At 36.9% G+C, this 19,835-nt stretch overlaps 2 protein-coding genes across 3 annotated transcripts; one reads left to right on the forward strand and one right to left on the reverse strand.

Moving 5' to 3' along the window:
- Positions 1-366: 366 nt before the first annotated feature.
- Positions 367-6,055, reverse strand: LOC127938852 (galectin-8-like). 2 transcript variants are annotated; one of them, XM_052535751.1, is made up of 9 exons: positions 5,887-6,055; positions 5,612-5,700; positions 4,652-4,862; positions 4,044-4,172; positions 3,745-3,795; positions 3,315-3,341; positions 2,082-2,170; positions 1,782-1,959; positions 367-1,594 (listed from the first exon to the last, which is right to left on the reverse strand). In XM_052535751.1, the coding sequence occupies exons 1-9, from the start codon at positions 5,923-5,925 to the stop codon at positions 1,445-1,447; spliced, it is 963 nt and encodes a 320-aa protein (XP_052391711.1). In that variant the 5' UTR covers positions 5,926-6,055; the 3' UTR covers positions 367-1,444. The 2 variants fall into 2 exon arrangements, with proteins under 2 accessions (XP_052391711.1, XP_052391712.1); XM_052535752.1 differs by lacking the exon at positions 3,315-3,341.
- Positions 6,056-12,083: 6,028 nt separating this feature from the next.
- On the forward strand, positions 12,084-19,798 carry ak7a (adenylate kinase 7a). The gene is made up of 18 exons (XM_052535111.1): positions 12,084-12,381; positions 12,457-12,615; positions 13,238-13,346; positions 13,491-13,585; positions 13,854-13,964; positions 14,052-14,135; positions 14,708-14,796; positions 14,899-14,989; positions 15,142-15,219; positions 15,308-15,457; positions 15,542-15,670; positions 15,853-15,958; positions 16,082-16,210; positions 16,289-16,354; positions 16,901-17,098; positions 17,228-17,430; positions 18,101-18,259; positions 18,353-19,798. Exons 1-18 carry the CDS (start codon positions 12,298-12,300, stop codon positions 18,386-18,388), a joined length of 2,076 nt encoding a protein of 691 aa, XP_052391071.1. The 5' UTR covers positions 12,084-12,297; the 3' UTR covers positions 18,389-19,798.
- Positions 19,799-19,835: the final 37 nt, after the last annotated feature.

A 19,835-nucleotide genomic window follows, 5' to 3' on the forward strand; every position in this document is an offset into this window, starting at 1 on the left:
TCTGGGGTTATGTCGACGATATTAGTGGTATTATCTATGATAATTATGCCTTGGTTCTATATTTGGTTACATATTGCATCAAATTTAAACCAGGTGCCAACACATTATGGTCATGTGATTATGTGCCAAAAAACGGTTTACTGGTTTTCAGCTACAAAAGTGGAATATTGTGGATGTTAATAAATTCACAACTTTTTTTAAATAAAAAAAAGAACCCTTTGTGATTGCCTTTATTTACATGCCTCATTAAAATTCATAAATGTTTTGGTTATTCTAATTCAGGCAACTGATAGAAATTGCTTAATGGTTTCTGAGGCCCAATGTCAATGTAATGTATGAATGGTAATAACTCAAAAAACACAACCGTAACGGCTAAACATTGTTTTTATAATATTGCTAATCTTTAATGCATTGATCAACAGATATCAGAAGAAAACAAAAATAATATACATTAATAAAAATCACAAATTACCAGATGATTCTTAAAACTGGTAGTAGCAAAAAGCAATGGTTGGCTGTTGGAATGTTGCATAGTTCTGCTAGAAACTATTAATAAAAAAGCGCTTATCTTTAGATCTGGAACCTAAGGGTGAAGATTATTGGTTTAATATTCATATAGGGTCATCATGTCATGTCAAATTAATTAGTGAAGGCCTTGCATTAGCAAATTAAAATATCTGCTTGTCTGATGTAAAAATGTACACCTCCTGCAGAAAGGGAATTGAAATGTTTTAAGAAACAACTTCAGTCATTAAACTTATGAGTGAAATGGTTTGTATGTTTATCATATATAACCCTGTTTCTGGCCTAACAGTGTGAAATTTAAAGCTACAATCTGTAATTTTCCAAATGCCTGGAATTAGCTTGAAATGATTCTGAAAACAAATTAGATCCTGCTAGACAGTGTATTTTTCCCCCATGCATCTGTTATGTCCAGGGTCCTCAACCTTTTTTTTTGACCCATGTTTAGTTTTCGTGGAGTCGTCTCCACCTCCTTCAGGCTCAACTTGAGATCATCTCCAGATCTCCTCAACTACTGTTCAGCAAATGGGGTTCATTAATCATGGGCAGTTAACAACTTCCTGCCTGTGCAGTGGAACTCAAATCACACGTCACACTTACTTTAAATCACACCTTATCAAAATTATAATTAGAGCTGAAATTCAACACTTGAACAAGCAAACAAAACAAAGAAAAAAAGTTCAAATGTGCTATTTGTTTGACAATGTGGTTGAGGAGTACAATGTTCAGCCAGATTGGACCTGTCAGTGACAATGCCATAAAAACGCAAACACACCAGGCCTAGCATTTGAGTCCAAATTCAAATGATCACTTGAATAAGTTAGTTAAAATGGTTTAGATTTGCTTCAGTCGCAGGAGTCTCAGGTTGATTGAATATACTTGATTTGAGAAAATATGGGGATGGTCTTCAGGCTGGAGCTGCTCACCAAATCTTAACATCCAAAATCTCTAGATCTCCCACAATCTCGATCACATCCACACAACTGAGATCCTGCACACGATGCTTGTAGCTCAGCTGGTGGAGCCCGTTTACTGCCACTTTATAATCCTGAGCTTCACACAGGATGATCATCTGCCGTGGAAAAGCGTAAGGTCAGTGGTCACAGAGCAGATACCACTCAAAAAACACAGCAAAAAAAAAAAAACATTGCAGTAACATGCCTTTAATGGAAATCAATGGGGACCAGAAACCAAAAGTAAATGCAGTTCATTTAGATTTCAGCAAATGTTCTCATTTAGTGACAAACAAAGACTGTTACCTCAAAGTATTGACCGGGTGAGAAGGGAAAGCTGGGGAGGGAAGTCTCCTCAACCCCCCAACAACCAGACAGGAAAGAGTTTCGAATGAAGGAACCAGTTTTGAAACGAGGGTTTAAGTGTAAAGCAATGTCCTCTGAGTTACTGATGCGCAGGTTTACAGCGAAACTGTGGGGATAACTGAACAAAATGAAGACATCAATACATAACTGAACGAGAAATCGGTTAATAATGACAAAAAGCATGTATTATATATCTAGAATATTCCGGTGTTATTCCTGATGGTGGTTTTCTTCTCTTACCTCTCTGGGGAACCAGTGATGTGCCCCTTCACCATAACAGAATCTCCTGGACTCAATCCTTTCACAAGTTTGCTCTTAAATGGAAGACTCTAGAGAGAAAAAAAAAACTCAACTGACAATGGTTTCAAATTCAGCACGACCACCACAATAATTCCCAGCTTTTACTCTCACGCTATTTCTATGCAGCCACTTAAGGCTGGAATACATGATACATTTTTTTAACATCTGATAAGATCAAAACCTAGGCACAACTTTCGAGGCATCAGTGAAGTGTGGGCTAAAATTTTATATTTCCAGCTTCTTCTTCTATTTGCTTTACGGCAGATCGCAGTGCATTCATTTACCGCCACCAAATGGACCACTGACACTCTAATTGAGATTGTAGATAGAGTGTCAATGGTCCACTTGAGAGATTGCTGTACTTGTAGGATGCACCGATAAGTCTGCGATCTGCCATAAAGCAAGAAGAAGAAGACGCATCACATATCTGCTGTTGAGAATTCGCTCAGGACAGTTCTAACAGTTTGGACATTGCTGTGAAAATCAGAGGTAAAATAAACTATAAATACTGTTTAGTTTCTTGCAAAGACTGATCGTTTCGTGTCTTTACAAATCAATGTATCGTCACGAGCCGTGTATGTGTATGGTTTTATGACTCAATGAAGCCATGATTCCCATTCACTTCCATTATATGACTGACAGACTGCAACAGTTTGAGTTAAAAATCTTGATGAGATGACATGCATTTAATAAAGTTTGAAAAATGGGATTGCAAATATAAAAAAATATAAAAAAACTATAACTTGCAAATTCACACACATTATATCTTTAATTTGGCCAGGATTGCAGGGTTCCTGTCTTGATATCTAAGAAGGCTTAGAGAAAATATTAAATAAGTTCAACGTTATTATAGATTGAAAGGGTTTTATAATTAAATACTTATGAAAGGTGGTGTACAATTTCAACCATGGTCTATACCTTCACGTTTCTAATCAGTAAGGTGCTTGCTGTAAAGGTCTGATTTAAGGGTTAAAATGGCCAAATAATGCCAATGTCCTGGTTTCAGTCCAGACTGTGAGGCACCCACTTCAACTTGATTTCATTTATTCTGAAATTGAATTTAAAGTATTATCTGCAGTTAAAAATACTGCAGGCACATTAAAACTGGTGTTGCATGTGAAAAAACGCACGTGTTTGCCCTTTATGGAAATGTTCAGCCTTACATGTACTCACCGTGTCACCCGACTCCGACAAGACTGACTATTGGATGAAAGAGGAGGGAATGTTTTAATTAATCAGCTTCAGCTAAACTATCTATTTTAATGCAATACAAAGATACAGTTCAATAATTAAATAATCAATTAAATAATAATTATATATATATAAGATATAAGAGTTTACCATTTATAGACAAATAGACTACTGCTCAAAAGTTTGAGATTTAAAAAAATAAATAAGAATACTGTTGTTCATTTGACCATTCCATTTATAAAAGACTCCTGAAAAAAGTATTTATATTTATATATATATATATATATATATATATATATATATATATATATATATATATAAACATTACACAAATCTTACTGTCCCCAAACCTTTGACCAATAGTGTGCATATTCTGTAAATAGAAAACAGTAACATCAGCATAGTCACTTACATAAGGCTGTGTTCTTTTGCTTGCAACTGCATGTGAGGGTGTTATGGAGCTCTAAAAAATATCAAATCAACATTTTGTTTTGTTTTTAGTTTGTATCACAAAATGCAATCCCAATCAGATCATAACAAACAGTAAATATCTCTGATATACTGTACCTGTCCTATATTGAAAGTATTTGTGCATATCTGTCAGTCCCTTTAAGGTTTCATTTATAGGCTACTTTTTACATTTACAGGCAAATTCAAAATAGTTCTTAAAATGTTTTAAGCATTGAATGTTTTAATAGAGACGCATGTTACCTTGCTTATTGAACTGGGAATGAACCCTATAGCTTGAATCTGAACCTTCCCTGATATGGCCAGCGTGTCCACCTTCCTGAGCTCTAACCTGTGCCTGTACTCCAGCAGGTGAGAGCCATTTACTGCCACCTGGAGGACGCAACACAAAGCACATCCTCATTTAAACAATACCTATTTGTAGTCACTGGCATTTGAAGTGTGTAATTTTTGCTATATCTGCATCACAACACAGATCTGTAATAGTAATAATTACGATTTCCAAACACACACACACACACAAAAAAAGAACGTAAATGCAATATCTGCTTTTGCTTGCATGGACTGCAGCAGGGTCTCTACAGATAAACAAGTTCAATTTAAGACTTTTTTAGGACATTTGAGGCAAGGCATGTTGCCTATTGTTTTCATCTACAAAGTTTACACTTTGGGGGCAGCTTGCTTACTGCACGTTAAGGAGAAAGTATTCTAACATCCAAAAATGACACAAATCTTCACCTTTAACATTATAAAACCAGTTAAAATAAAGTCACTAATGTTGAATAAGAGAAGAAGTTGACATCATATGACACCAGAGATGCCGAACTGACAGAACTCTAGTTGTTTCTAACCTTGAACACATCTCTCTGCACCAGGATGACGATCTCGAAGGCAGCGCCGTGTCTGAAGGGCATCAGGTAGTGGATTTCCTCTTTTCCCCAGCTCTCCTTCTGCAGTGTGTTACAGACGATGTAGGGAGAGCGCTTGAAGCGAGGGTTAAAATGAAAAGCCACGTCTGCCCGAGGCTTCATGCTGCTCCCGCAGGTCAGATCAACCTGGAATCTACAACACATTTTACTGTTTATTACATTTGTCTGGACTGGCTGACAAAATCCAAATGTGATATGAATATATATTTCAGCTGTTTTTGTTATTTGGTTTTCTAACCACCTTGGAATTTTTTACCGTGCCTTCGTTATTTATTTCGGCAACTTTTAAAATAACTTGAACGCATAGATTGTATTGTTTGTGACATGACTGATCTAAACAAAGAATGGAATAAACAATCTTTTTTTTTTTTTTTTGTATGTTTGAAAAAATAAATCAGCTCAGTATGAAAAGAGGTTTCCTTGAGCATTTCAGTGATTCTTTCTTATACCCACTTTAGACAAATATTAATTGTCTATATTTAAGATACATAAAATGTAAGCAATGATTCATGCAAAGGAGACATTAGTTACAGTTTATGTACAGCTGAAATATAACCGGAATGATTTCTCCTAACGTTACATCCCATGATCACGCCCATGCTCTCTTCTTTAAACCAACAGAGCTGCCTTGAGCTAAATAAGGACACTTTTGTATTTTAAAGTAAAAGTGAACTGTCTGTGAACTCTTCTGGAGTTTCCATAACCAGCGTCCCTGTTTACCTCCGTAAATCTGCTTTGACTCAATCAGCACTGAATAAAGCTCTGTGACTTGACCTCATGTTACTGTACTGCCTCCTGTTGTGTCTAGGCACTGTCTAGGGACTTCTGTCTAGGGACCGCAGTGACATTTAACACGAATCCTTCCAACACGAGGCCGCTCACCTGTCACAATCCCCGGGTACACTGCCCTGGATGAGCACCATCTCTCCGGGCTCCAGTCCGCCCAGGATGGTACCAGCATAAGGTATCGTCTAGAGGCAGAAATTGAAATAATTAGACACACTGACTCAGTCTGACCTAACGTTACCTTATAAGTCTACAAGATAAAACCATACACGCTTTCATCACTGCAAAACAGGCGAAGCATTAACAGATAAACAAACTAGAAGCATCGAAACATAAGCAAAAACAAAAAGTCTAAGTAAGGTAAATCTTACTGGATTCATTATTGTTTGTTTCGGGTTTGCAACAGACATATTGGCGATGCTGTTCAGAAAGCCTCTTTATATGCGGTTACTGCGAGTTAATCACCATCCAAGGAAGAAAATAATAACGCTTTCTGTACTTTCACTTCCTCTTGTGAGAATGACGCACTCAGTAACCAATGAATGCGCTACATGAGCGCGACGCGTTCAGTGGCCAATCAGTTGTTATATGAGCGCGACGCGTTTGAGAGTGACGCGTTTAATGACCAATCAGCACGCGATATGAGAGCGACGCTTTTATTGACCAATCAATTGCGATATGAGCACGATGCGTTCAGTCCGGGCAAAGTTTCGTTTCTTTGTGGGCGGGCTCAACGTGAGACAAGGGCCACTCGGACTGCAATATATTTAACGTTACTGACCAATCACGGCGCTGTTTGTATAGTGACGTTTTGTGACGTTTTTCATTCGAAGGGGCCCGGGGGAAGGGGGGGACTAAATTCTTTACCAGGAATGAGAGAAATAATGTGAATAATACTAATACGAATTAAATAATTTCTTTGTTCTTAAAATAAATATTTTCACTTTTTACCCCCTGCATGAATGTATAAAGAACAATGATAAGAGAGGATGCGTTTCTCTTGACGTTAAATCCGAACACATGACACGAAAGTATATGCTAATCCTAAAGTTCCTCATGACTAACTTCATCAGCAGTTCATACACACTCCAATCCAAACATGCTAACACACAATCTGCAGTTCATAATCTTCTGCATTCTCGGGTGCTCTGCTGAGTTTTATATTATAGATGATCGGATTGAATTAGGCAGAGAATTTGATCGAATATATGGATTATGTTTTACTACTACTATTAATTTTACTATTTGCATGCTCTCAAGAGTTGTGTCGGTGGTTGTGGATGACTGCATGTTGATGTTGTTCATAGGCCACGTCAAGACCTTGTGATATAAGAAGAACCATATCGGAGTCAGATATTGGATTTCTTGTTCAAGGTATTCTCATGCGGTTAAGATGTGTGCCACTTACTGATGGACAAGGTATCATATCGATCACAAGTGCAGTATGGAGTACCCCAAGGCTCAGTACTAGAGCCGTTACTCTTCACGGTTTACATGTTACCCTTGGGAGATCTCATCAGGAAACATGGTGTTAGCTTTCACTGTTATGCTGATGATACTCAGCTCTATATTTCTTTTGCGGCCTGGCGAAGCATACCAATTCAAAAAACTATCGACTTTTATAAGTGTTAATTATAGGACCTATAAACTCTGCATGTAATAACCTAGAACGCTGTATAAGACTTGATGGCTGCTCTGTCAATTCTTCGTCATCAGTTAGGAACCTATGTGTGCTAATTGATGCCAATCTTTCCTTAGAAAGTCACGTTTCTAGCATTTGTAAAACTGCATTTTTCCATCTCAAAAATATATCTAAATTACGGCCTATGCTCTCAATGTCAAATGCAGAAATGTTAATTCATGAATTTATGAACTCAAGGTTAGATTATTGTAATGCTTTATTGGGTGGTTGTTCTGCACGCTTAGTAAACAAACTACAGCTAGTCCAAAATGCAGCAGCAAGAGTTCTTACTAGAACCAGGAAGTATGACCATATTAGCCCGGTCCTGTCATCGCTGCACTGGCTCCATATCAAACATCGTATAGATTTTAAAATATTGCTTATTACTTATAAAGCCCTGAATGGTTTAGCACCTCAGTATTTGAATGAGCTCTTGTTACATTATAATCCTCAATGTCCTCTACATTCTCAAAACTCAGGCAATTTGATAATACCTAGAATATCAAAATCAACTGCGGGCGGCAGGTCCTTTTCCTATTTGGCGCCTAAACTCTGGAATAACCTACCTAACATTGTTCGGGAGGCAGACACACTCTTGCAGTTAAAATCAAGATTAAAGACCCATTTCTTTAACCTGGCTTACACATAACACACTAATGTGCTTCTAATATCCAAATCCGTTAATGGATTTTGAGGCTGCATTTATTAGGTAAACCAGAACCAGGAACACTTTCATAACACCATATGTACTTGCTACATCATTAGAAGAATGGCATCTACGCTAATATTAGTCTGTTCCTCTCTTATTCCGCAAGAATAGCCACCAGATTCCGTCTGTATCCAGATCAGAGGGTCACTGCAGTCACCCGGATCCAGTACGTATCCAGACCAGAGGGGGATCAGCACCTAGAAAGGACCTCTACTGCCCTGAAAGACAGCGGAGACCAGGACAACTAGAGCCCCAGATACAGATCCCCTGTAAAGACCTTGTCTCAGAGGAGCACCAGGACAAGACCACAGGAAACAGATGATTCTTCTGCACAATCTGACTTTGCTGCAGCCTGGAATTGAACTACTGACTTCGTCTGGTCAGAGGAGAACTGGCCCCCCAACTGAGCCTGGTTTCTCCAAAGGTTTTTTCTCCATTCTGTCACCGATGGAGTTTCGGTTCCTTGCCGCCGTCGCTTCTGGCTTGCTTAGTTGCTTACTTCATCTACAGCGATATCGTTGACTTGATTGCAAATAAATGCACAGACACTATTTAACTGAACAGAGATGATATCACTGAATTCAATGATGAACTGCCTTTAACTTGCATTATTGACACACTGTTTTCTTAATTAATGTTGTTCAGTTGCTTTGACGCAATAATTTTTGTTTAAAGCGCTATATAAATAAAGGTAACTTGACTTGACAAGCACTGAATAACTGGGTGTGTTGTTATGTTGCCGGTTTGGTTTTATTTAGCCCAACTTTGGAGCTTCATTGCACATTTAGAAGTAGAAATAGGAGGCGATGCTCAAACCACACAGGTAATATAAAGTGCCTATGTTTGTCTGTCTTAATATTCTCTGTCTGTCTTGTCCGCATCTATTCATTTAATTAATAATACATAAAAATGCAATTCATACATGGCATCAAATGCTGTTGCCAATTCAATACACTAAGTTACCCCTTCTATGATGAGCATGTTTTTGAATTAAAGGGATTGTTCGCCCAAAAATCTAAATGATGTCATTAATAACTTACCCTCATGTCGTTCCAAACTCGTAAGACCTCCGTTCATCTTCGGAACACAGTTTAAGATATTTTAGATTTAGTCCGAGAGCTCTCAGTCCCTCCATTGAAGCTGTGTGTACGGTCTACTGTCCATGTCCAGAAAGTTAAGAAAAACATCATCAAAGTAGTCCATGTGACATCAGAGGGTCCGTTAGAATTTTTTGAAGCATTGAAAATACATTTTGGTCCAAAAATAACAAAAACTACGACTTTATTGAGCATTGTCTTCTCTTCCGTGTCTGTTGTCAGTGCGTTCACTGAATAAATACATATAAACAATAATGGACAGTATATCGTACACACAGTTTGAATGGAGGGACTGAGAGCTCTCTAAAATGTAAAATATCTTAGGGTGTACTCACACTAGGCACAGTTGCCATGAACCGTGCCCGAGTACGATTGTCCACCCTCCCCACTCCCCCTCTGGCCTGCACTCACACATAGGGTTTCAGCATTCTTGCCGGAGCAAGCTTACGTCATTATGGTGCGACGGTTTCGGGATAAACAGGAAGAGCGGCGCTCTCTGAACACAGTGGAGTCCATCACTCTGTTTTCTTTGTGGATAATTTTGTGTCGTTTGGTCCACAGCCCTCTCACAGCCTGTTGTTAAACAGATGTGTCGCCTTAGTGGCGCGAAAATTTTCACGTAATCGTGCTGCTCGTATGAGGATGTTTGCAAGGTACCAGCTGAAGTGCAGCAAGGACTTTGCAGTTTTTAGTTGTTAGTTTTTATGCATTTTGCACCTCTGCCGTAGACCAAAGTGACCCTTTCCCTGCCATGTTGGTTTTGGAGCATCGCAAAACCGTGACGCAACGCATCTTTTCCGTGCTTCAGCATGGTTAGCGCTCTCACTGCATGCGAACCGCACCCGAGTCCAACTGAACCGTGCCCTGGCCCACCTCTTCCAAGCGGGCCAGGGCCGGCTAATCGAGCCGCGCCCGGGCACGGTTCGGAGCACACACACTAGTCAAACGAACCGCGCTTTGGTGGTCAAACGCACTCGGGCACGGTTCAAACTGGCTAATGTGAGTACACCCTTAAACTGTGTTCCGAAGATAAACGGAGGACTTACTGGTTTGGTACGACATGAGGGTGAGTTATTAATGACATAATTTTCATTTTTCTGTGAACTAACCCTTTAAAGCTTTTACTTAGTTTTTTTTTTTAATGATGAATACATTCAATTTAGTCTTCTATTCATGTATAAAGATTGATTACTGTACATGCTTGATGTAAGAACAAACCTCATTGGTTCTCACGTGTCAAGCAAGCATGTTGGAATAAGAGTGGTTGTTGTAGACAATGAGTGAATGTCAGTTATTTCATACAGTAAGTGTAAATTGTGTTTATTTTTCCTGTAGCACAAACTACTCAATTTACACAGACTGGTTTTATCTGCAGACTGTTGGGAATCTCTCCCATGGAGGAATTTACATTGCTTTAACACACCGTAAAGGGAACCTCACAATTGTTATTGAAACCATGGTGGGTGGGTGGCTATTTGCTTATGTCTTGTGAAAGTCACAAGTTTTAGTGAATTATTTTTTCTATCTCTGTGCACACTATGAAGACCCCTCCCTTTCTCTTTTTATATACACACCATCACTCTCCACACTTTGATGTCTCCCCCAGAAAGCCACATTTCAGCTCAAAGGTTCTTTTGTAAGTGCAGTTCTGTCTGTTCTTGATATTTCTGTCCATTTATTGCTGAACCTTAAGGCTTTATATTATGTTGCTTGTGCTTTTATGTTTTTTAGGCACATTTCACTGACCTTTAAGTGTGGTATTCAAAATTGAAACAATGTGTCCTGTGACGTCCTCTTTGAAACTCCCATCACTGGAGTTGTGTTCATGGAGAGTCCATCAGAGAAGCAAAGGGTGTCTTTTACTGAATTCATGCAAATGGAACCTATAAACCATAAAACCATTTTTTATTTCCATTTCTTTGAAAAGAGTTTGTTCAAATTTGGTTATAAATGTAAATGTTTTTATCCAGAACTTCTTCTATAACAAAAATAGATTATCAAAGTCACAGCTTATATTTAAATAGATTTATTATTATGCGTGATTCTGAACCATGAATGGCTTTCAGTTTTGCAACAGTCATTGTTTGCGGATAACATAAAAAAATAAATAAATAAAATAAAACACTCCGTGACTTCTGTACTTGCACTTTCAAGCTCAAGGCGGCTGAAACTCTGAAACTGTACGGATGTAAGTTCACATCAAGAGTGCCAGAAAACAAGCAAAAAAGAGAAAAGGCCATCTGTATTATTATATTTCATATGAAGCGTAGATTCTATTCACAGAAAGACAAACATCTTATTGGAAAATGCACAAAACATCGTCCAGCCTATAGGTTGAAGTCAGTTTGTACAATATATATATTTGTCCCAAATCAGTGTTAAAGTAATTTATTGGAAATTTACCCTTTGTTTTGCTAATGTTCAAGGCTCCTCCTAGAGGAAGGGCTCTGATGGTGGTATGTGATAGAGCATAATTAATGAACTGATATGCATTGCTGATTTTCACATGCATCTGTCTAGTTGATGGGTGATCATTTTAAAACCAGGTTATATAAATAGATGCTTTGTATATGCATGGCCTTTTTGGACAATCTCACACATTAGCCTTGCAGTCTTCTTCAAAAAGGGACATTTTATGCCAATTACTATATCTGGGCTGCTTGTCAGAGTGGTGCATGAATGACTTACACTACCAGTTTGGACATATTTGATGGATATCTATAAATTATTTTAATAATAAACACAACTAATAAAAAGTGATGAAAAATTATTAAATCATGAATGAGCACCTACTGACTCCACCTGTGTGGCATCAGACTTGTTTATGTTTATGGCATCAGAAAAAATGTATACACTTAACCCCGTTTTAAATTTGATGACAAACATTTTAGAAACATTTTAAATAAAAAAACAAGTTATTGACATAAAACATACCAGAGCATGTCTTATTTTTTGTAAATGTTTTCAGGCATGATTGAACATCTATTATAAATTAATAAAACATTCAGTTCAAAGAGAATCAAAGAGAAAACGTAAGCTAAATATGGACAAGCCACAGTTAGTTTACGTGTTAAACTGCAAACTCAGTTAAACCATAAATTATTACATATAAATATTAAGAGTGTGTATGCTAATCAATCATTAAAATATGTTACTTGTGAAGTGTGTTAAAATAAGTCAGTTAGGTTTTGATTTTGGCTAAAATATTATTATTAACATTTTTTATTTATTATTGCTCGTGGGATACACACAGAAGAAGCTCGCTGAGTGTCTCCATAGCAACCAAACAACAAACATGGCGCACCTCAGCAGCGAGAGTGACTCCAGACGAGTCTTTCTCAACAACATAGACTCATATTCGTCCAAATATATCGCCCAGGTAAAAGAGTCAACTGTCAGTTACACACATTATAATAACATCATGAGCGGTGTGGGCTAATGTTGCTTTGTGTAGTTCTTGTCCTCGTGTGTCGTCGGAAAGTCGCTTAATGATGAAGAGGAGGAAGAGGAGGACAGACACGAGCTGTCTTCAGGAGACACACGGTTTCAGATAGTCGGCACAGTTAAGAATAAAGAAGCAAAAAAACACACTTTTGCACTGGAGGAATATTGGGTTAGTTCATCATTTATCGTTTCCTTTGTAGCAAGTGTGTGGGTAGCTGACATTAATGTCTGAATCTAATATTATTATCATTTTTTTAATGACTAAAAGTGCAATTCATGCATACAACGCACCTTTTCTATGATTGGCATTTTTTTAAATTTCTGAATAAAAATTCATTTTACAATTCACTTTGATATTTTTAGAAGCATAAATACAGTAAAACATGTCAATGTGACACTTTCCTTGAAGAAAAAATCATTAAAAGTATGAAGGCTATGTTGGTATTTATGTATTTATTGAATTATTGATTTATTTATTACATAGAAAAAATAAATAAATAAACAATAGAATCCGTTTTGTTAAAACATTATTAAAAGGCCCTTTTAAAAAACACTTTTATCCACCAAGTCAAAGTCATGTTGTGCAACCATGCACAAAATAAAATCAATAAACAGGAAATGATGTCATTGAACCCTGCAGACCATGACTGTGTGTCAATAAGTCTTTATAATATATCACCATTTATGACTAGGAAACACTATTTTTATGTTACTGACACTGGTAGCAAGCTCTAATGTGTCTTAAAACTTAGAGATCTGGCTAATTTCATCACATGTTCATCATGTATTAGTCTCTGAGTCGAGAGGAGCTCCTGCAGTGTCTGATGCAGTGTGACGTTATTGTGTACAATATCACTGAACACTGTGATCTCATAGATGAGGCGACATGGGCCATTTCAGGTAAGTAGTCCTCAAATTACCAGACATCAGATTACTTGACTGAGACGCATTCAGACCAAAAATGCCATTTCATTTCTTGACAGTTTTTTGTCTTTATTCATAACAAATCTTTCAAACTGTGTATTAAACCTGTTTTTACTGTAGCTCTGCACTCTGAAATTGAACATTTCGGGTCCCCAAAAATATTCATCCTGCTGTCAACGATCATGACATGGGCAATGACCAAACCAGCTGATCCTGTGAGTGTAGCTTTTCAATATTTACATACATCATATAGGGAGGTCTAATTTGAGACTACACTGAAAATCCTTTTATTATTATTATTATTATTATTATTATTATTCAGTTTTAGGAAATTTTATACATTTTAAATTCTTTCTTTTTTTCAGTTCAGCTATTTGCTTAAATAATTTAACGTAGCTGATATTTTCCAATGGAATGCAAAATATTTGTATTATTAACTATCACAAAATGACAGACATCCTGATCTTCTGATTTTATCTTAAGGACGATCCTGACATCCCCTTGACTGAAGATGACTACAAAAGAAGAAGACCACATCCAAACTTTAAGGAGCACACCAGCACAGAGAAACTAGTGCTTAAACTGGGGAAGACTGTAATGATCGATCCAGAATCAGAAAGCATTGCTATTATATGAAACAAACTTAGTATGGCTTAACATATGTAACATTATTTCTTTCAGAAAAAGTCAAAGCTGGCTACTTATGTTGTATCATCAGGGCTGCAGTATGGCATGGGCGAGAACATCTTCCACTTCTTCTTTCAAGTACTGAAATACTAGCAGCATAATTGTTGATATGAATTGAAAATAAAACTTAAAGGAATTTGCTGAAAACGTACTCGCACTCAGATGATCAAAGATGTGGATGAGTTGGTTTCTTCACCAGCACAGATTTGCAGAAATGTATTAAATCACTTGCTCACCAGTGGATCCTCTGCAGTGAATGGGTGCCGTCAGAATGAGAGACCAAAAATTTGATAAAACATCACAATAAGTCCAAAATAACTCTAAACAACTATGTCTGTGAATTTTAATGGGGGTGTACGAATTTACAGGAGGAAGCATTATTATGGATTTGGGAATTTATTTATTTAACTGTATGTATATTGGCCAGAAGCAAAGGTTTAAAGTTTACAATACTTTGATGGATTTGTTTCGGACAACTTTTCACTTCACAAGACTAAGCAAGCGAGGCAATGCTGAATTTCTCCAAATCATCAGTTTCAGTAAAGAAACAAACTCATTTACATCTTGGCCTGGAGTTCAGTTAATGTTCAGCAAATTATTATTATTTTTTTGGCAAACTATTCTTTTAAAACTTCTTCATTTTGCACTAGACAGCTTGGCTCGGAGAGCTTAACAGTATTCCTGTTTTTGGGCCTGGGACAAATGTCATTCCTGCCATCCACATCCACGACCTTGCAAGGTTTTTAAAAAAACCTGCAGTTATGACTTTTTTTTTTTTTGATGTTGACTGATTGGTGGGTTTATTTCATCCCGTGTGTTTGTCATCATTTGTCATTTTTAGAGTGGTGCAAAACATCATTGATCACAAACCAAAAACACACTATTTCATCGCTGTGGATGATTCCAAGAACACTTTTGAAGACATTGTGAAAGTAATATATCATCCCACACATCCTCTTCATATCTGTGTGATTTATTGCATTACCGTTATACTGAATGTAATGCTCACACTTGGGTTTAGTTTTGCAATGAGAAAACACTGCTGAAAATCATTAGTGAACATGCAAACTGTCTATTTCCTCAGGCTATCGCCTCTACCCTGGGGTCTGGAAAAATAGAAAACGTCCCAAAGGAGGATGCCTATGTCACAAAGGCAATTACGGTAGGCTGTTTAAGCTAAACACACAGTTTTGCCATGCGATAAAATAATAGATGAAGGTAATATATCAGATTGTTGTGTATTTCCACAGGAAACTGACCTGCTTTACCTCAGCGTCAATCTTCGGACTGAGTCTGTTTTCTTGAAGGACAGATTGAACCTCCACTGGGAATGTGAATCTGGGATAGTTGAAAACATAGCTCAAGTGGTAGAGGAATACAAACAGACACGACAACTGTTGGTAAGTTTTGCTGAAGACATTTCAAATAATATAGTGTTACAAAACATGCTTACATGCTTCTATTTTGCATTTAATTTCCTTCAGCCAATAAAAATCTGTCTTCTTGGGCCCCCTGCTGTTGGGAAAAGCTCAGCTGCAGTAAAGTTGTGCAGATATTACAAACTTCATCATATTAACATCAACGAAACCGTCAACGAGAAAGTCAGACAACTGGTGAGTAACTTCTTTGCTACTGTTCAAAGCTGGAAGCACAAAATCCTGGCAATAAACAAACAGTTGTACGGGTTTCAAAGATGTCAAACTTTTTCACTTTTTGGAAAATAGAAGCATTTTTCACTAGCACAAACCCTTTGTTCCCACTGTATACGAATCTGTCTCTTAAATATACATTTCAGGAGGAATTGCTTGAGGGAAATGAGAAGACAAGTGAGAATGAGGAAATGCTTATTGGTGCTGAAGCACAGCTTAAAACTCTAAAGAACAACATGCTTCAGAATAATGGTATGCATTACATTTTTATATGACTAGAATATTAGTTGCTATTGAATGGTGGTGGTGTTTTACAATAGCATAGATATATGTAACAAATCTGATAAAGCCAGTGTTTATGATGTTTTCTGACAGGTCAGTTGGACGAGCAACACGTGATGCATATCATAAGAGAGAAGCTCAACTCAAAGCCTTGCAGAAATCAAGGATTTGTTCTGGATGGATACCCAAAGACCTACACACAGGCTGAACAGCTTTTCCATGGTCAGCTATATTCTTTTAAACAAAAACCCCAAAATGGAGTTATAAATCTTTACCTTTAACATCTCAAATATTTTCTAGATGAAAACACGGAAGCGGACGATACCAGATCAGCAATACCTCAATATAGCAAAGTGTTGATTCCAGGTTAGTCATCTCAGAACATGATGCATGATGCAGTCTCCACACATCTTAGTATTATTATCAAAACAATAATTGAATGCCTTTTGTTAATGTGCATATAATAAAGGGTCGTGGCAATAACAATATAGGAAAATAATTATAATCACTGTGAAGCTCTTTCAGCTTCCATGTCTTGTTTGTTTCCCACTGGAAATACACTTTGTTTGTAGGCAATAAGAGTTTTTTTATTATTATTAATGAATTAGAATCCAGCAAGGATGCATTAAATGTACATTTTCTATTTCACTTTCTATTCTTTAATCCTGAAAAGCACCAAATCATCAGCATATTATAATAATCATGTAACACTGAAGACTAATAAGAGTATTGTTGCTGAAAATTCACCATCATACGAATAAATGACATTTCATCATTCTGTTTTTACTTTATTATTATGAAAATAAATTCACCTGTCTGTAACTGTAGATTTTTGTACTGTACATTACGGAAGTGAAGTTGGGTTGGTGAATGCTGCTACATGTTAACAATCACAGGACTTTTCACCTGCAGAGTTTATCTTCTCACTGGATGCCACTGATGCGTTTCTGAAAGAGCGTGTTCAGAGTCTTCCTCAGAATGTGGCAGAGGAGATGCATTACACTCAAGATGAGTTTACAGAGAGTCTTGCGCAATTCAGGGAGACTTTGGCAGAAGACGAATCTGTGCTTGACTATTTCGATTACCTGGAAGTCCACCCTGAGCACATCGGTTAGAACCCAAAATCTTCCTTTTGTTCTCACATAAGCAAACAGTACTGTTTCAGATTGTTAAATGAATTGACAGAGAAGCTGATTGTGAGCAATATTGAGATTGGTATTTTCATCTTGTCTTTTTCAGACTGTGAGAATGTGGACACAGTGGAGAAGATCATTAAGACAGTGGGACGGCCGAAGAACTACGGTCCGAGTCCAGAGGAATTGGAGGAAGAGAGGAAGAGGAAAGAAGATGAATGGCACCAGCAGCTGAAACAGGAGGAAGTCGAGAGGGAACTCAGGCAGAGAGGGGAGAATGATAAAATGACTGCTCTTTTGGAGGAATGGGTAAATTTAGCCTTCAAAACCTCAACATTACAGGTGAACCACAGATATAAGAGCAAAACCAAGTTCTCCCAGGAGATATATTGGTTGGGAAATATAACATTTGGTGGCTGTATGTAGATTTTATAATAGCTTCAAGTCAATGTGTACATCATATTCACTATTGTTCAAAGGTTTGGGGTCAGTAGGATTTTTTGAACAAAGTCACTTATTCTCACATTGGCTTTATTTTATTAATTAAAAACTGTAAAAACTAATAAAGTAATATTGTGAAATATTATTACAATTTAAAATAACTTATGTTTAAAAAATGTCTTTAAGCAAAGCTGAATTTTTAGCATCATTACTCCAGTGTTCAGTACATTAAGAGGTTTCAGAAATCATTGTAATATGATCATTTATTGCTCAAAAACTTATTGTTATCACTATGTTGCTTAACTGTTTTTTTGGAACCGTGATGCATTTTTTAGGATTCAGGGAGAAACTGATACATTGATACACAACAGAACCTTTTTTTTTTACAATATAAAATAATTTTCTGTTATTTTTGATAAATTGAATGCATCCTTGCTAAATAAAATGATCAATTTCTTTAAGAACAATCTTACTGACCTCACAAAAGCAAATAATAAAAATAAAATCCAATTCTGTTACCCTTTGTTTATATTTTCAGAGCAGGAACATGGCCGAGGTGAAGAAGCAGGAACATGAGCTATTAGAGACACGATCTGTCCCCATGAGACACTACCTGATGAAATATGTCATGCCTACTGTCATACAAGGACTGATGGACTGCTGCAAGGTCAAGCCTGATGACCCTGTGGACTATTTGGTAACAGCTGTCTCATAGACTTCATATCACATATTATATTTAACCACAAATTATTTGGATTTACAATGTGTCATTCTCTTCACTCCATTTCAGGCTGAATACCTCTTCAGGAACAACACAGATGATTAGCTTACCCTGCTATTGTAGTTAAACGTACAATAAAAATGATTTCATAAGGGGTGACTATTATTTTTGTCACTATAAAATAGGGATGGGCGATTTATGGCATGCGATTGTCACGTTCATTATCGCAGATGAATCGCCTTCGATAATGAACGTGATATTGCGTATCTTGTCAGTGAACTGCGGTTCTGTCTATTAAATGACGCTCCATTTGAAAGCAGGTGATGGCGATTTAGCACTAATCAGGGAACTGGCTTTACTGATGAAATGTGCATGACAATCGAATGCGATATATCGGCCATAAAAGTGAAAATAGTTGCTACAGTAGTAGCATACTAAATACTTATAGGCAGAATGGCAACAAATAATATGTGAAACAGTATGCAGTGCTAAATGTTTCAATGGTTTTATGCAGTTCTATGTTATCATTTTCAAACCAGTTTCTTATGAATTAATGAATAAATAATAAAAAGCATGAAAATATCTTACGGTGGCGCTACGCTACAAGGAATAAAAATATTCAATGTAATTTAATAAAGAAATGTTTTGAAATGTTCGTGACAATGTTATTAAATAGTATACAGATTTTTAGGAAGTTGCTGTCCCTTTAAATACAGTTTTTTTCAAAATGGGTTAGAAAAACAAGAGGCATATCAGAAAAATAAGAATAAGTTAAAATCTAATGTTCAGATAACACAAGTGCATTCATGAAAATTATAATGGGTATGTTCAAATATATTCTGGTGCATCGGAAAATATGGAAGACAAAGACAGTTTAATGACAAAGAATCACAGATAATTTTTCAGTTTACGCTGGTGAAATGATTGCAGATATAATGATTGAGATTCTTCAAACGATATAGGATCCAGATGATGGGAATTTATGTAGCTTTCTGTTGGGTACGAGCACATGTGGGAGTAAATGAAGTTAGCAGACCAATATGCAAAGGAATCCACAAAGAAAGTAGACATAGATATGCACATAAAGTATGGTAAGAGTGAAATGAAGCGTTTAATCAGGCAACATGTGAAGAATAGATGGCAGAAATATTGGGAAGAAGAAAGAACAGGGAGATGGTTTTTTTTAGCATTCAAAGAATGGTTGGTAAGTACAGAGTAAGAGGAAGAAATAGTCCAGAGGAAACTATCATCTCAAGGCTTAGATTTGGGCACACTGCTCTTTATAGCAGTTTGAAGAAAACAGGGAGTTGTGAAATTGGGAAATGTGAATATTGTAAAATTGAAAATAAAGAAACACTTAATTTGATGAACATATTGTGGAATAAATCGTTGTATAAAAACTTTCTATTTGTAATGCTTTATTGAAAGAGCACGGGATAGAATTTAGTGAATATTATGGTCTTGATCCAGTCTCCGAATCAGTAGGTGGGGGGAATACACCAAAAAGGCGCCATTAAACGCAAAGAAGAAGAAAAATAAGCATCAGTCGGTG

This window comes from Carassius gibelio, chromosome A20, assembly GCF_023724105.1.
Source record: "Carassius gibelio isolate Cgi1373 ecotype wild population from Czech Republic chromosome A20, carGib1.2-hapl.c, whole genome shotgun sequence".
NCBI lineage: Eukaryota > Metazoa > Chordata > Actinopteri > Cypriniformes > Cyprinidae > Carassius > Carassius gibelio.

Bases quoted from the DNA above. Each gene is read 5' to 3' on its own strand.
- ak7a (XM_052535111.1), top strand. From the start codon at position 12,298: ATGGCGCACCTCAGCAGCGAGAGTGACTCCAGACGAGTCTTTCTCAAC. The intron at 13,586-13,853 runs GTGAGTGTAGCT...TTTTATCTTAAG, and splicing joins TGACCAAACCAGCTGATCCT to GACGATCCTGACATCCCCTT. The intron at 14,797-14,898 runs GTTTTTAAAAAA...TGTCATTTTTAG, and splicing joins CACATCCACGACCTTGCAAG to AGTGGTGCAAAACATCATTG.
- LOC127938852 (XM_052535751.1), bottom strand. From the start codon at position 5,925: ATGTCTGTTGCAAACCCGAAACAAACAATAATGAATCCA. The intron at 3,796-4,043 runs GTAACATGCGTC...GATATTTTTTAG, and splicing joins TTCCCAGTTCAATAAGCAAG to AGCTCCATAACACCCTCACA. The intron at 1,960-2,081 runs GTAAGAGAAGAA...CATTTTGTTCAG, and splicing joins ATCACTGGTTCCCCAGAGAG to TTATCCCCACAGTTTCGCTG.